This window comes from Phyllobates terribilis, unplaced genomic scaffold (assembly GCF_046119375.1).
Source record: "Phyllobates terribilis strain yellow unplaced genomic scaffold, ASM4611937v1 Scaffold_10__3_contigs__length_209671492, whole genome shotgun sequence".
Lineage (NCBI taxonomy): Eukaryota > Metazoa > Chordata > Amphibia > Anura > Dendrobatidae > Phyllobates > Phyllobates terribilis.
This window is the reverse complement of record NW_027362770.1, coordinates 175,589,887-175,608,797: the sequence shown is the minus strand read 5'-3', so window position 1 is coordinate 175,608,797 and position 18,911 is coordinate 175,589,887. Positions and strand designations below refer to the sequence as shown.

At 41.1% G+C, this 18,911-nt stretch overlaps 1 protein-coding gene across 1 annotated transcript in view; it reads right to left on the bottom strand.

Annotated features, from left to right (window-relative positions):
- SLC13A4 (solute carrier family 13 member 4) overlaps positions 1-17,588 on the bottom strand; it is a 65,735-nt gene extending 48,147 nt beyond the window's left edge. The window contains exons 1-2 of the mRNA XM_073650191.1: positions 17,374-17,588; positions 14,995-15,123 (exon numbers count right to left, since the gene is read on the bottom strand). Coding sequence (XP_073506292.1) covers positions 14,995-15,123; positions 17,374-17,517 — 273 coding nt within the window. The 5' untranslated portion in view covers positions 17,518-17,588. The remainder of the gene's footprint in view (positions 1-14,994; positions 15,124-17,373) is intronic.
- Positions 17,589-18,911: the final 1,323 nt, after the last annotated feature.

The following is an 18,911-nucleotide window of genomic DNA, read 5'->3' as shown; positions in this document are numbered from 1 at the left end:
TGTATGTATATATATATATATATATATATATATATATATATATATATATATATATATATATACAGTACAGACCAAAAGTTTGGACACACCTTCTCATTTAAAGATTTTTCTGTATTTTCATGACTATGAAAATCGTACATTCACACTGAAGGCATCAAAACTATGAATTAACACATGTGGAATTATATACTTAACAAAAAAGTGTGAAATAACTGAAAATCTCTATATATAATTGTCTTATCCCGTCTGTCTGTCTGTCTTTCTGTCTGTCTGTCTGTCCAGGAAATCCCGCGTCACTCATTGGTCCGGCAGCGGCCAATCAGCGCCGCGGGATTTCTGAAAAAAGATGGCGGCCGTTAGCGGCTCATCTGCGGGACGGAGCTCAGCGGCGATGCAGCCGGGAGATGACCTGCGCGAGGCGCTCATCTCCCGACCGCCGGCGACGCTGACCTCCATGCGGCTAGGGTGTCAAGGGAGGACCAGGGACCGGCGCTGCGGGTCGGGATACTTCTGCTGCGAGCAGTCGCTCATGTCCCGGCTTCTCGCAGCGGAAGTAGCCGCACAGGCAGCGGCGCTCCCTGGTCCTCACCAATACGATTCCGCTCCCCGGTCCTCACCAATACGATTTGCTGATTGGTCGCGGTCTCCGCACCCGACCAATCAGTGATCTTGGAGCAAAATTTAAACACCGCTGTGCTGATTGGTCGTGGCTGCTGCCCGCGACCAATCACCGATTTTGGCGCCACATTTAAATAGCGGCCGCGACCAATCACCGATCTTGGCGCCACATTTAAACACTGCTGTGCTGATTGGTCGCGGACGCCAGCCGCGACCAATCAGCGAGCTTAGCGCCAAATTTAAACAACACTCTGCTGATTGGTCGCGGACTCCAGCCGCGACCAATCAGCGACATTGGTGCCAAATGTAAACAGCGCTCTGCTGATTGGTCGCGGTTGCCAGCCGCGACCAATCAGCGAGATTGGCGCCAAATTTAAACAACGCTCTGCTGATTGGTTGCGGACTCCAGCCGCGACCAATCAGCAACATTGGCGCCAAATGTAAACAGCGCTCTGCTGATTGGTCGCAGTTGCCAGCCGCGACCAATCAGCGAGATTGGCGCAAAATTTAAACAACACTCTGCTGATTGGTCGTGGACGCCAGACGTGACCAATCAGCGAGATTGGCGCCAAATTTAAACACCGCTCTGCTGATTGGTCGAGGCCGCTGGCCGCGACCAATCAGCGATTTTGGCGCCAAATTTAAACATCGCTCTGCTGATTGGTTGCGGCCGCCAGCCGCGACCAATCAGCGAGATTGGCGCCAAGATTAAACACCGCTCTGCTGATTGGTCGTGGCCGCCGGCCGACCGCGACCAATCAGCAAGATTGGCGCCAAATTTCAACACCGCTCTGCTGATTGGTCGAGGCCGCCGGCCGCGACAAATCAGCAGAGCGTTGTTTAAATTTGGCGCCAAAATCGCTGATTGGCGCCAAGTTTAAACACCGCTCTGCTGATTGGTCGTAGTTGCCGGCCGTGACCTATCAGCGATTTTGGCGCCAAATTTAAACAACGTTGTGCTGATTGCGCCCGGTCGGCCGCATACATATTCTAGAATACCCGATGCGTTAGAATCGGGCCACCATCTAGTATGTCTTATATTCTAGGTTCTTCAAAGTAGCCACCTTTTGCTTTGATGACTGCTTTGCACACTCTTGGCATTCTCTTGATGAGCTTCAAGAGGTAGTCACCGGAAATGGTCTTCCAACAATCTTGAAGGAGTTCCCAGAGATGCTTAGCAGTTGTTGGCCCTTTTATCTTCACTCTGCGGTCCAGCTCACCCCAAACCATCTCGATTGGGTTCAGGTCTGGTGACTGTGGAGGCCAGGTCATCTGGCGTAGCACCCCATTACTCTCCCTCTTGGTCAAATAGCCCTTACACAGCCTGGAGGTGTGTTTGGGGTCATTGTCCTGTTGAAAAATAAATGATGGTCCAACTAAACGCAAACCAGATGGAATAGCATGCCGCTGCAAGATGCTGTGGTAGCCATGCTGGTTCAGTATGCCTTCAATTTTGAATAAATCCCCAACAGTGTCACCAGCAAAGCACCCCCACACCATCACACCTCCTCCATGCTTCACGGTGGGAACCAGGCATGTAGAGTCCATCCGTTCACCTTTTCTGCGTCGCACAAAGACACGGTGGTTGGAACCAAAGATCTCAAATTTGGACTCATCAGACCAAAGCACAGATTTCCACTGGTCTAATGTTCATTCCTTGTGTTCTTTAGCCCAAACAAGTCTCTTCTGCTTGTTGCCTGTCCTTAGCAGTGGTTTCCTAGCAGCTATTTTACCATGAAGGCCTGCTGCACAAAGTCTCCTCTTAACAGTTGTTGAAGAGATGTGTCTGCTGCTAGAACTCTGTGTGGCATTGACCTGGTCTCTAATCTGAGCTGTTGTTAACCTGCGATTTCTGAGGCTGGTGACTTGGATAAACTTATCCTCAGAAGCAGAGGTGACTCTTGGTCTTCCTTTCCTGGGGCGGTCCTCATGTGAGCCAGTTTCTTGGTAGCGCTTGATGTTTTTTGCAACTGCACTTGGGGACACTTTCTAAGTTTGCCCAATTTTTCGGACTGACTGACCTTCATTTCTTAAAGTGATGATGGCCACTCATTTTTCTTTACTTAGCTGCTTTTTTGCCATAATACAAATTCTAACAGTCTATTCAGTAGGACTATCAGCTGTGTATCCACCAGACTTCTGCACAACACAACTGATGGTCCCAACCCCATTATAAGAAATCCCACTTATTAACCCTGACAGGGCACACCTGTGAAGTGAAAACCATTTCCGGTGACTACCTCTTGAAGCTCATCAAGAGAATGCCAAGAGTGTGCAAAGCAGTCATCAAAGCAAAAGGTGGCTACTTTGAGGCTGTGTGCCCACGATGCGTTTTTAATGCGTTTCTGCAGCCTTTTTGCAGCTGCGTAAACGCATTAAAAACGCTTGGTAGAAGGCCTGCCATGTTCCCAATGATAATCCGCATGTGCTGTGCACATGCTGCGGAAATTTTCGCTGTGGATTATCATTGCGGAAAAAAACGCAGCATTACCAATTATTTTGCGGAAGCGCTGCGTTTTCACCGCCATTGACTTGCATTAGAATGCGCCAATTCCGCAAGACTGCATCTGTACTTGCATAATTGGCGCGTTCTAATGTGTGGATGGTACCCGGGTGGAGAGGAGAGGAGAGTCTCATCCACACCCGGGTACCATTAAAAAAGCTGTAAAAAAAGAATAAAATAAAAAATAAATATATACTTACCTTCCTGCGGCCCCCGCTGCACTCCTCCTTTCTTCCCGGCACTTCACGATGGAATGAAGGACCTGTGCTGACATCAGAGTCATGTGATTGGTCACGCGACGCTGACGTCGGTAGGTCCTTCAATCCACCGCTGCCGGCAGCCGGGACGGTGAAGCAAGCCAGCGCGGGCCATCGGAGGGTAAGTATAGATTTATTTTTTTACATTCGGTCACACTATATAAATCCATGCTGGTTGCCGGTTGCTGTTTGCATGGATTTATATAGTGTGACCAAGTTGACAAGCACTTTCTAAGTGATGCTAAAAGCGCTTGTCAACCAGCATGCGTTTTTTTCTGCCAGGGAGATGCAGAAACGCTCAGGAAAAAATCCGGAGCATTTCTGCATCATGGGCACATAGCCTGAAGAACCTAGAATATAAGACATATTTTCAGTTGTTTCACACTGTTTTGTTAAGTATATAATTCCACATGTGTTAATTCATAGTTTTGATGCCTTCAGTGTGAATGTACAATTTTCATAGTCATGAAAATACAGAAAAATCTTTAAATGAGAAGGTGTGTCCAAACTTTTGGTCTGTACTGTGTGTATATAACTTTTCTACCTTTTGACACATTTTTGGCTTCAAACATAAAGACATAAATTTCTAATTTTTTGGGGAAGAATCAACAACAAGTGGGACACAATCGTGAAGTGGAACAAAATTTATTGGATATTTTAAACTTTTTGTAACAAATTAAAATCTGAAAAGTGGGGCGTGCAATATTATTTGGCCCCCTTGAGTTAATACTTTGTAGCGCCACCTTTTGCTGTGATTACAAGAATATAACTACTATAATACTGCCCCCTATGTACAAGAATATAACTACTATAATACTGCTCCTATGTACAAGAATATAACTACTATAATACTGCTCCTATGTACAAGAATATAACAACTATAATACTGCTCCCTATGTACAAGAATATAACTACTATAATACTGCCCCCTATGTACAAGAATATAACTACTATAATACTGCTCCTATGTACAAGAATATAACTACTATAATACTGCTCCTATGTACAAGAATATAACTACTATAATACTGCCCCTATGTACAAGAATATAACTACTATAATACTGCCCCCTATGTACAAGAATATAACTGCTATAATACTGCTCCTATGTACAGGAATATAACTACTATAATACTGCTCCTATGTACAAGAATATAACTACTATAATACTGCTCCTATGTATAAGAATATAACTACTATAATACTGCCTCCTATGTATAAGAATATAACTACTATAATACAGCTCCTATGTAAAAGAATATAACTACTATAATACTGCCACCTATGTACAAGAATATAACTACTATAATACCGCCCCCTATGTACAAGAATATAACTACTATAATACTGCTCCTCTGTACAAGAATATAACTACTATAATACTGCCCCCTATGTACAAGAATATAACTACTATAATACTGCCCCTATGTACAAGAATGTAACTACTATAATACTGCTCCTATGTACAAGAATATAACTACTATAATACTGACCCCTATGTACAAGAATATAACTACTATAATACTGCTCTTATGTACACGAATATAACCACTATAATACTGCTCTTATGTACAAGAATATAACTACTATAATACTGCTCCTATGTGCAAGAATATAACTACTATAATACTGACCCCTATGTACAAGAATATAACTACTATAATACTGCCCCTATGTACAAGAATATAACTACTATAATACTGCCCCCTATGTACAAGAATATAACTACTGTAATACTGCTCCTATGTACAAGAATATAACTACTATAATACTGCCCCTATGTACAAGAATATAACTACTATAATACTGCTCTTATGTACAAGAATATAACTACTATAATACTGCTCTTATGTACAAGAATATAACTACTATAATACTGCTCTTATGTACACGAATATAACCACTATAATACTGCTCTTATGTACAAGAATATAACTACTATAATACTGCTCCTATGTGCAAGAATATAACTACTATAATACTGACCCTTATGTACAAGAATATAACTACTATAATACTGCCCCTATGTACAAGAATATAACTACTATAATACTGCCCCCTATGTACAAGAATATAACTACTGTAATACTGCTCCTATGTACAAGAATATAACTACTATAATACTGCCCCTATGTACAAGAATATAACTACTATAATACTGCTCTTATGTACAAGAATATAACTACTATAATACTGCTCTTATGTACAAGAATATAACTACTATAATACTGCTCTTATGTACACGAATATAACCACTATAATACTGCTCTTATGTACAAGAATATAACTACTATAATACTGCTCTTATGTACAAGAATATAACTGCTATAATACTGCTCTTATGTACACGAATATAACCACTATAATACTGCTCTTATGTACAAGAATATAACTACTATAATACTGCTCCTATGTGCAAGAATATAACTACTATAATACTGACCCTATGTACAAGAATATAACTACTATAATACTGCTCTTATGTACAAGAATATAACTACTGTAATACTGCTCCTATGTACAAGAATATAACTACTATAATACTGCCCCTATGTACAAGAATATAACTACTATAATACTGCTCTTATGTACAAGAATATAACTACTATAATACTGCTCTTATGTACAAGAATATAACTACTATAATACTGCCCCTATGTACAAGAATATAACTACTATAATACTGCTCTTATGTACAAGAATATAACTACTATAATACTGCTCTTATGTACACGAATATAACCACTATAATACTGCTCTTATGTACAAGAATATAACTACTATAATACTGCTCCTATGTGCAAGAATATAACTACTATAATACTGCCCCTATGTACAAGAATATAACTACTATAATACTGCTCTTATGTACAAGAATATAACTACTGTAATACTGCTCCTATGTACAAGAATATAACTACTATAATACTGCCCCTATGTACAAGAATATAACTACTATAATACTGCTCTTATGTACAAGAATATAACTACTATAATACTGCTCTTATGTACAAGAATATAACTACTATAATACTGCTCTTATGTACACGAATATAACCACTATAATACTGCTCTTATGTACAAGAATATAACTACTATAATACTGCTCCTATGTGCAAGAATATAACTACTATAATACTGACCCTTATGTACAAGAATATAACTACTATAATACTGCCCCTATGTACAAGAATATAACTACTATAATACTGCCCCCTATGTACAAGAATATAACTACTGTAATACTGCTCCTATGTACAAGAATATAACTACTATAATACTGCCCCTATGTACAAGAATATAACTACTATAATACTGCTCTTATGTACAAGAATATAACTACTATAATACTGCTCCTATGTACAAGAATATAACTACTATAATACTAATCCTATGTGCAAGAATATAACTACTATAATACTGCTCCTATGTACAAGAATATAACTACTATAATACTGCCCCCTATGTACAAGAATATAACTACTATAACACTGCCCCCTATGTACAAGAATATAACTACTATAATACTGCCCCCTATGTACAAGAATATAACTACTATAATACTGCTCCTATGTACAAGAATATAACTACTATAATACTGCCCCCTATGTACAAGAATATAACTACTATAATACTGCCCCTATGTACTAGAATAAAATTACTATAACACTGCTCCTATGTGCAAGAATATGACTACTATAATACTGCCCTTATGTACAAGAATATAACTACTATAATACTGCCCCCTATGTACAAGAATATAACTACTATAATACTGCTCCTATGTACAAGAATATAACTACTATAATACTGCCCCCTATGTACAAGAATATAACTACTATAATGCTGCCCCTATGTACTAGAATAAAATTACTATAACACTGCTCCTATGTGCAAGAATATGACTACTATAATATTGCCCTTATGTACAAGAATATAACTACTATAATACTGCCCCTATGTACAAAAATATACCTACTATAATACTGCTCCTATGTACAAGAATATAACTACTATAATTCTGCCCCCTATGTACAAGAATATAACTACTATAATACTGCCCCTGTGTACAAGAATATAACTACTATAATACTGGTCTTATGTACAAGAATATAACTACTATAATACTGCCCCTATGTACAATAATATAACTACTATAATACTGCCCCCTATGTACTAGAATATAATTACTATAACACTGCTCCTATGTGCAAGAATATAACTACTATAATACTGTCCTTATGTACAAGAATATAACTACTATAATACTGCCCCTATGTACAAGAATATAACTACTATAATACTGCCCCCTATGTACAAGAATATAACTACTATAATACTGCTCCTATGTACAATAATATAACTACTATAATACTGCTCCTATGTACAAGAATATAACTACTATAATACTGCCCCTATGTACAAGAATATAACTTACTATAATACTACTCCTATGTACAAGAATATAACTACTATAATACTGCTCCTATGTACAATAATATAACTACTATAATACTGCTCCTATGTACAAGAATATAACTACTATAATACTGCCCCTATGTACAAGAATATAACTTACTATAATACTACTCCTATGTACAAGAATATAACTACTATAATACTGCCCCTATGTACAAGAATATAACTACTATAATACTGCCCCCTATGTACAATAATATAACTACTATAACACTGCCCCCTATGTACAAGAATATAACTACTATAATACTGCCCCCTATGTACAAGAATATAACTACTATAATACTGCCCCTATGTACAAGAATATAACTACTATAATACTGCTCCTATATACAAGAATATAACTACTATAATACTGCCTCTATGTACAAGAATATAACTACTATAATACTGCCCCCTATGTACAAGAATATAACTACTATAATACTGCCCCCTATGTACAAGGATATAACTACTATAATACTGCCCCTATGTACAAGAATATAACTACTATAATACTGCCCCTATGTACAAGAATATAACTACTTTAATACTGCTCCTATATACAAGAATATAACTACTATAATACTGCCTCTATGTACAAGAATATAACTACTATAATACTGCTCCCTATGTACAAGAATATAACTACTATAATACTGCTCCTATGTACAAGAATATAACTACTATAATACTGCCCCTATGTACAAGAATATAACTACTATAATACTGCTCCTATGTACAAGAATATAACTACTATAATACTGCCCCCTATGTACAAGGATATAACTACTATAATACTGCCCCTATGTACAAGAATATAACTACTATAATACTGCCCCTATGTACAAGAATATAACTACTTTAATACTGCTCCTATATACAAGAATATAACTACTATAATACTGCCTCTATGTACAAGAATATAACTACTATAATACTGCCCCTATGTACAAGAATATAACTACTATAATACTGCCCCCTATGTACAAGAATATACAGTGCATTGTGGAAGTATTTGGCCCCCTTGAACTTTTCTACCTTTTGCCACATTTCTGGCTTCAAACATAAAGATATAAAATTCTAATTTTTTGGGGAAGAATCAACAACAAGTGGGACACAATCGTGAAGTGGAACGAAATTCATTGGATATTTTAAACTTTTTTAACAAATTCAAAACGGAAAAGTGGGGCGTGCAATATTATTCGGCCCCCTTGAGTTAATACTTTGTAGTGCCACCTTTTGCTGCGATTACAGCTGCAAGTCGCTTGGGGTATGTCTCTATCAGTTTTGCACATCGAGAGGCTGAAATTCTTGCCCATTCTTCCCTGCAAAACAGCTCGAGCTCATTGAGGTTGGATGGAGGGCGTTTGTGAACAGCAGTTTTCAGCTTTCTACAGATTCTCGATTGGATTCAGGTCTGGACTTTGACTTGGCGATTCTAACACCTGGATACGTTTATTTTTGAACCATTCCATTGTAGATTTTGCTTTATGTTTGGGATCATTGTCTTGTTGGAAGATAAATCTCCGTCCCAGTCTCAGGTCTTTTGCAGACTCCAACAGGTTTTCTTCCAGAATAGTCCTTTATTTGGCTCCGTCCATCTTCCCATCAATTTTAACCATCTTCCCGGTCCCTGCTGAAAAAAAGCAGGCCCAAACCATGATGCTGCCACCACCATGTTTGACAGTGGGGATGGTGTTTTGAGGGTGATGAGCTGTGTTGCTTTTACGCCACACATATCGTTTTCCATTGTGGCCAAAAAGTTCGATTTTGGTTTCATCTGACCAGAGCACCTTATTCCACATGTTTCATGTGTCTCCCAGGTGGCTTGTGGCAAACTTCAAACAAGACTTTTTATGGATATCTTTGAGAAATGGCTTTCTTCTTGCCACTCTAACATAAAGGCCAGATTTGTGCAGTGTACGACTGATTGTTGTCCTATGGACCGACTCTCCCACCTCAGCTGTAGATCTCTGCAGTTCATCCAGAGTGATCATGGGCCTTTTGGCTGCATCTCTGATCAGTCTTCTCCTTGTTCGAGATGAAAGTTTAGAGGGACGGCCGGGTCTTGGAATATTTGCAGTGGTCTGATACTCCTTCCATTTCAATATGATCGCTTGCACAGTGCTCCTTGAGATGTTTAAAACTTGGGAAATCTTTTTGTATCCAAATCCGGCTTTAAACTTCGCCACAACAGTATCTCGGACCTGCCTGGTGTGTTCCTTGGTCTTCATGATGCTCTCTGCACTTGAAACAGAACCCTGAAACTATCACAGAGCAGGTGCATTTATACGGAGACTTGATTAAAAAAAATTAGAATTTTATATCTTTATATGTTTGAAGCCAGAAATGTGGCAAAAGGTAGAAAAGTTCAAGGGGGCCAAATCCTTTCACAATGCACTGTATATACAGTACAGACTACAAGTTTGGACACACCTTCTCATTTAAAGATTTTTCTCTATTTTCATGACTATGAAAATTGTACATTCACACTGAAGGCATCAAAACTATGAATTAACACATGTGGAATTATATACTTAACAAAAAAGTGTGAAACAACTGAAAATATGTCTTATATTCTAGGTTCTTCAAAGTAGCCACCTTTTGCTTTGATGACTGCTTTGCACACTCTTGGCATTCTCTTGATGAGCTTCAAGAGGTAGTCACCGGAAATGGTCTTCCAACAATCTTGAAGGAGTTCCCAGAGATGCTTAGCACTTGTTGGCCCTTTTGCCTTCACTCGGTCAGTCCAGCTCACCCCAAACCATCTCGATTGGGTTCAGGTCTGGTGACTGTGGAGACCAGGTCATCTGGCGTAGCACCCCATCACTCTCCTTCTTGGTCAAATAGCCCTTACACAGCCTGGAGGTGTGTTTGGGGTCATTGTACTGTTGAAAAATAAATGATGGTCCAACTAAACGCAAACTGGATGGAATAGCATGCCGCTGCAAGATGCTGTGGTAGCCATGCTGGTTCAGTATGCCTTCAATTTTGAATAAATCCCCAACAGTGTCACCAGCAAAGCACCCCCACACCATCACACCTCCTCCTCCATGCTTCACGGTGGGAACCAGGCATGTAGAGTCCATCCGTTCACCTTTTCTGCGTCGCACAAAGACACGGTGGTTGGAACCAAAGATCTCAAATTTGGACTCATCAGACCAAAGCACAGATTTCCACTGGTCTAATGTTCATTCCTTGTGTTCTTTAGCCCAAACAATTCTCTTCTGCTTGTTGCCTGTCCTTAGCAGTGGTTTCCTAGCAGCTATTTTACCATGAAGGCCTGCTGCACAAAGTCTCCTCTTAATAGTTGTTGAAGAGATGTGTCTGCTGCTAGAACTCTGTGTGGCATTGACCTGGTCTCTAATCTGAGCTGCTGTTAACCTGCGATTTCTGAGGCTGGTGACTCGGATAAACTTATCCTCAGAAGCAGAGGTGACTCTTGGTCTTCCTTTCCTGGGGCGGTCCTCATGTGAGCCAGTTTCTTGGTAGCGCTTGATGTTTTTTGCAACTGCACTTGGGGACACTTTCAAAGTTTGCCCAATTTTTCGGACTGACTGACCTTCATTTCTTAAAGTAATGATGGCCACTCGTTTTTCTTTACTTAGCTGCTTTTTTGCCATAATACAAATTCTAACAGTCTATTCAGTAGGACTATCAGCTGTGTATCCACCAGACTTCTGCACAACACAACTGATGGTCCCAACCCCATTTATAAGGCTAGAAATCCCACTTATTAACCCTGACAGGGCACACCTGTGAAGTGAAAACCATTTCCGGTGACTACCTCTTGAAGCTCATCAAGAGAATGCCAAGAGTGTGCAAAGCAGTCATCAAAGCAAAAGGTGGCTACTTTGAAGAACCTAGAATATAAGACATATTTTCAGTTGTTTCACACTTTTTTGTTAAGTATATAATTCCACATGTGTTAATTCATAGCTTTGATGCCTTCAGTGTGAATGTACAATTTTCATAGTCATGAAAATATAGAAAAATCCTTAAATGATATGGTGTGTCCAAACTTTTGGTCTGTACTGTGTATATATATATATATATATATATATATATATATATATATATATATATATATATATACATACATATACATACACTGATCAAAAAAAGGGAACACTCAAATAACACATCCTAGATCTGAATGGATGAAATATTCTCATTGAATACTTTGTTCTGTAGAAAGTTGAATGTGCTGACAAGAAAATCACACAAAAATCATCAATGGAAATCACATTTATTAACCAATGGAGGCCTGGATTTGGAGTCACCCCCAAAATTAAAGTGGAAAAACACACTACAGGCTGATCCAACTTTGATGTAATGTCCTAAAAACAAGTCAAAATGAGTCTCAGTATTGTGTGTGGCCTCCACGTGCCTGTATGACCTCCCTACAACGCCTGGGCATGCTCCTGATGAGGCTGAGTATTGTGTGTGGCCTCCACGTGCCTGTATGACCTCCCTACAATGCCTGGGCATGCTCCTGATGAGGCTCAGTATTGTGTGTGGCCTCCACGTGCCTGTATGACCTCCCTACAACGCCTGGGCATGCTCCTGATGAGGCTGAGTATTGTGTGTGGCCTCCACGTGCCTGTATGACCTCCCTACAACGCCTGGGCATGCTCCTGATGAGGCTGAGTATTGTGTGTGGCCTCCACGTGCCTGTATGACCTCCCTACAACGCCTGGGCATGCTCCTGATGAGGCTGAGTATTGTGTGTGGCCTCCACGTGCCTGTATGACCTCCCTACAACGCCTGGGCATGCTCCTGATGAGGCTGAGTATTGTGTGTGGCCTCCACGTGCCTGTATGACCTCCCTACAATGCCTGGGCATGCTCCTGATGAGGCTGAGTATTGTGTGTGGCCTCCATGTGCCTGTATGACCTCCCTACAACGCCTGGGCATGCTCCTGATGAGGCTGAGTATTGTGTGTGGCCTCCACGTGCCTGTATGACCTCCCTACAACGCCTGGGCATGCTCCTGATGAGGCTGAGTATTGTGTGTGGCCTCCACGTGCCTGTATGACCTCCCTACAACGCCTGGGCATGCTCCTGATGAGGCTGAGTATTGTGTGTGGCCTCCACGTGCCTGTATGACCTCCCTACAACGCCTGGGCATGCTCCTGATGAGGCTGAGTATTGTGTGTGGCCTCCACGTGCCTGTATGACCTCCCTACAACGCCTGGGCATGCTCCTGATGAGGCTGAGTATTGTGTGTGGCCTCCACGTGCCTGTATGACCTCCCTACAATGCCTGGGCATGCTCCTGATGAGGCTGAGTATTGTGTGTGGCCTCCATGTGCCTGTATGACCTCCCTACAACGCCTGGGCATGCTCCTGATGAGGCTGAGTATTGTGTGTGGCCTCCACGTGCCTGTATGACCTCCCTACAACGCCTGGGCATGCTCCTGATGAGGCTGAGTATTGTGTGTGGCCTCCATGTGCCTGTATGACCTCCCTACAACGCCTGAGCATGCTCCTGATGAGGCTGAGTATTGTGTGTGGCCTCCACGTGCCTGTATGACCTCCCTACAACGCCTGGGCATGCTCCTGATGAGGCTCAGTATTGTGTGTGGCCTCCACGTGCCTGTATGACCTCCCTACAACGCCTGGGCATGCTCCTGATGAGGCTGAGTATTGTGTGTGGCCTCCACGTGCCTGTATGACCTCCCTACAACGCCTGGGCATGCTCCTGATGAGGTTGCGGATGGTCTCCTGTGGGATCTCCTCCCACATCTGGACTAAAGCATCCGCCAACTACTGGACAGTCTGTGGTGCAACGTGACGTTGGTGGATGGAGCGAGACATGATGTCCCAGATGTGCTCAATCGGATTCAGGTCTGGGGAACGGGCGGGCCAGTCCATAGCTTCAATGCCTTCTTCTTGCAGGAACTGCTGACACACTCCAGCCACATGAGGTCTGGCATTGTCCTGCATTAGGAAGAACCCAGGGCCAACCGCACCAGCATATGGTCTCACAAGGGGTCCGAGGATCTCATCTCGGTACCTAATGGCAGTCAGGCTACCTCTGGCGAGCACATGGAGGGCTGTGTGGCCCACCAAAGAAATGCCACCCCACACCATTACTGACCCACTGCCAAACTGGTCATGCTGAAGGATGTTGCAGGCAGCAGATCGCTCTCCACGGCGTCTCCAGACTCTGTCACGTCTGTCACATGTGCTCAGTGTGAACCTGCTTTCATCTGTGAAGAGCACAGGGCGCCAGTGGCGACTTTGCCAATCCTGGTGTTCTGTGGCAAAGGCCAAGCGTCCTGCACGGTGTTGGGCTGTGACCACAACCCCCATCTGTGGACGTCGGGCCCTCATACCACCCTCATGGAGTCGGTTTCTAACCGTTTGTGCAGACACATGCACATTTGTGGTCTGTTGGAGGTCATTTTGCAGGGCTCTGGCAGTGTTCCTCCTGTTCCTCCTTGCACAAAGGCGGAGGTAGCGGTCCTGCTGCTGGGTTGTTGCCCTCCTACGGCCCCCTCCACGTCTCCTGGTATCTGCTCCATGCTCTGGACACTATGCTGACAGACACAGCAAACCTTCTTGCCACAGCTCGCATTGATGTGCCATCCTGGATGAACTGCACTACCTGAGCAACTTCTGTGGGTTGTACTGCAAACACCGCCTCATGCTACTGTACCTCTAGGGGTGAGAGCAATGGCAAAATGAAAAAGTGACCAAAACAACAGCCAAAAAGGATGAGAACAGAGAAATGGTCTGTGGTCACCACCTGCAGAACCGCTCCTTTATAGGGGGTATCTTGCTAATTGCCGATCATTTCTACCAGTTGTCTGTTCCATTTGCACAACAGCAGGAGGAATTGATTCACAATCAGTGTTGCTTCATAACTGGACAGGTAGATTTCACAGAAGTGTGATTGACTTGGAGTTACATTGTGTTGTTTAAGTGTTCCCTTTATTTTTTTGAGCAGTGTATAATACTTTCTTCTGCAGTGGCCTCTACTGGAGAGGTGTGGTATTACACAGTGTCCATTCAAACATATGGGGATTATGTCATAGAAGGTCATGTTGAGTCCTCCAGAGAGGGGGTCACTCTTTACACTGCGAGAGGAAAAAAAACGCCTAAGAAATATGATTAAACATGACATAATCAGTGCACTGAATATATCTGACCTCACTAGATTTTAGGACTCCAAAAAGTGGGAAGAGGAAAGCAGGAACCAAGGCAGCAGCTCCAAGGGGAACGGCCTCCGACACCCAATAGACGGCGGTGACTATGAGGACGTAGGCGCAGGAAGATTCCTAAAAAAGATGAAAAAAACTTTTTTGGGAGACTGAAAAATACACAATTACGGGTCAAAAACATAAGGAGTTAATGATGATATATGGACAACCATGGACGGGAGATGAGATGTATCACCATTCAGGACTGTAATATCAATGAGGCATAACCAATTCTCACTTAGTTGTAATATTGGGTCATTATAAATGGCCATGTATGGTCAGCCGAAAGGGAATCAGTGTTAACAGTGCCAACCACTATGCCCCCATTACAGTGCCATTCACTATGCCCCATTACAGTGCCATCCAATATGCCCCAATTACAGTGCTATCCACTATGCCCTCATTGCAGTACCATCCACTATGTCCCCATTACAGTGCCATCCAATATGTCCCATTACAGTGCCATTCACTATGCCCCATTACAGTGCCATCCAATATGCCCCCATTACAGTGCCATCCAATATGCCCCGATTACAATGCCATCCAATATGCCCCCATTATAGTGCCATCCACTATGCCCCATTACAGTGCCAACTGCAATGTAACCATTACAGTGCCATCCACAATGTCCCTATTACAGTGGCATCCAATATGCCCCTATTACAGTGCCATTCACAATGCCCTCAATACAGTGACATCCACAATGTCCCCATTACAGGGCTATTTACAATATCTACAATGCCCCCATTACAGTGACATCCACAATGCCTCCATTACTGTTCTATCCACAAGAGCATCCAGTACACCCCCTTTACAGTGCCAGTCACAATGCCTGCATTACAGTGCCATTCACTATACCCCCATTACAGTGCAATCCAATATGCCCCATTACAGTGCCATCCAATATGTCCCCATTACAGTGCCATTCACAATGCCCTCATTACAGTGCCATTCACTATGCCCCCATTACAGTGTCATTCACTATGCCCCCATTACTGTGCCATCCAATATGCCCCCATTACAGTGCCATCCAATATGCCCCCATTACAGTGCCATCCAATATGCCCCTATTACAGTGCCATCCACAATGTCGCCATTAAAGTGGCATTCAATATGCTACCCATTACAGTAGTAGTTACAGTGTTACCATTACAGTGGCATCCAATATGCCCCCATTACAGTGCCATTCACAATGGCCACATTACAGTACCATTCACAATGGCCCCATTACAGTGCCATTCACTATGCCCCCATTACAGTGCCATTCAGAATGCCCCATTACAGGGCCATTCACAATGCCCCATTACAGTGCCATTCACTATGCCCCCATTACAGTGCCATTCACAATGCCCCATTACAGTGCCATTCACTATGCCCCCATTACAGTGCCATTCACAATGCCCTCATTACAGTGCCATTCACAATGCCCCCATTACGGTGCCATCCACAATGTCCCCATAACAGTTACATCCACAATGGCCCCATTACAGTTCCATCCACAACACCTCCATTACTGTGCCATCCACAATGCGACATTACAGTACCATCCATGATGCCCCCATTACAGTACCATCCACGATGCCCCCATTACAGTACCATCCACAATGTCCCCATTACAGTGCCATCCACAATGTCCCCATAACAGTGCCATTCACAATTTCCTCATAACAGTGCCATCCACAATGTCCCCATAACAGTGCCTTTCACAATTTCCCCATAACAGTGCCATCCACAATGTCCCCATTACAGTGCCATCCACAATGTCCCCATAACAGTGCCATCTACAATGTCCCCATAACAGTGCCATAAATAATGTCCCCATAACTGTACCATTCACAGGGTCCCCATAACGGTGCCATCCACAGAGTCTCCATAACTGTGCCATTCACAAAAACGTCATAACAGTGCCATCCACAATTCTCTTAAAACAGTGGCAAGCATAATATCCTCCTAATAATGCCATCTATAATACCTTCATAACAGTGCCATCCGTAATATCCCCATAATAGTGGCATCCACAATACCATCATAACAGTATCATCTATAACACCTTCATAAAAGTGCCATCCACAATACCCCCATTACAGTGCCATCCGCAATACCCCTATAATGGTACCATCTATAATACCCGCATAACAGTTCCATCAGGATGGCCTCATATCAGTGTTGACCAAAGTGTCCCTAGAAGAATGTTGTCCCCATTGTTGTCCCGTTCTTTGTTTTGGTGAAGCACCTGATTATGTGCCCCCTTATTGCTGTCATGGTTTGGGGGTGCAGAGGTCGTGATCCCTCGTAGCAAAAATTGGTATTAAGTCCTGTGATACTTACACTGCTGGGGTGCAGAAGGGGAAGGGGAAGCAGTAGAAGGGGGATGGAGATGACCAGGACCAGGTTCTTGGATTGCATTAATTGGGTCCACACCCCTGCCATCCTGGTCCGGTGGTAGCAGAACAGGCGTCTGTCCAAACTCATGAAGGTTTGCTGATGGATTTTCTTCTAAAGTCTCCCTCTTCCAGAAATCCTGTGACGCCCATTAATCCTTCACTCATTTCTCCCCCACAAACTCTGTGACTTAGGTGGCACTTGTTAGTATTTCGCTAAATACATTGTCAAGGTTACTATTCTTAGGGATTAAAAAACAAAAAAAAAATCCCATAATCCTAAATTAAGTGCTCCCTTAATGTATGGAAAGGAACGTGGCGTGGCGGTCTGGACTTTGAGTTTTCTAGCTTCGTGGCAGATTTAGTATATTACTTTACAACTTTTTATAAGTTTATATTTTATATTAAAATAAAAAAGAGAAAAAGTAAAAAAAGTAAAAAAATAACCTTAAATAATAATAAAAACCCAAAAGAAGTAAAACCTGTAAAAATGGACAATTTACAACAAGTAATTAAATAATAATAAATAATGTAATGTAAATAATAGTAAAGTGGAAATTCTAAACAAAAAATGCAATAAAAGGGCAATCTAAAAAAGAAGAAAAATAATAAAAGAAAACCCTAAAAAAATTAGTAACCTAAAAAAAGTAAAAAGAATAAGTAAAATAAAATACAGTGGTATACCTAAAAAAATTAAAAATACACATAAGAGGAAAAAAATGAAAACAAAAACTATATATAATGGACTTTGGATCTTGCCATTTAGTTTTTCAGAATATTAAGTTACAACTTAATAAGTGTAAATGATAGGAAATAGAAAGAAAGGGAAAGCCTAAAAAAATGGACAACCAAAACAATACCTAAGAAAACAAAAGAATAAAGAGGGAAAAATACCTAAAATAAAATAAAAAAATGTGCAACCTAAAAGATACAACCTAAGAAAACAGGAAAAAAACTAAAGCAATGGACAACTTAAAAACAATAAACTTACAAAAATAAAAAAACAATAAAACTATAAAAGATGTAAAAATGTAAAAGAGGAAAAAATAAACAAAATAAATCTACAACAATAAAAAAAAGCGATAAACCTATAAAAGATGTAAAAATACAGAAGAGGAAAAAAACAAACAAAACCAAAATTGAAATAAAATAGACGTCGAAAAACACAACCTAAAAAAAAAAGCAAAAGAAGAAAAAACTAAAAGGAAATGAATAACCTTAAAAATAAGAAAGTGAAAAATAAAAAAAAGGAGAAATAAATGTAACAACCTTAAAAAAGTAATAAAAAGTAATAAGAAAAAATCCTTAAAAACCTAAAAAAAAAAAACAAACTAAATGGGCAAACGAAACTATAATAACCTAAGAAAGCAAAAGAATAAAAAGTAAAAATGGACAACCTAAAACAGATAATTGAAAAATAACTAAAAAAATTAAAAAAAAATATAAAATGAACAACCAAAAAAGCCTAAGAAAACGAGAGAGAAA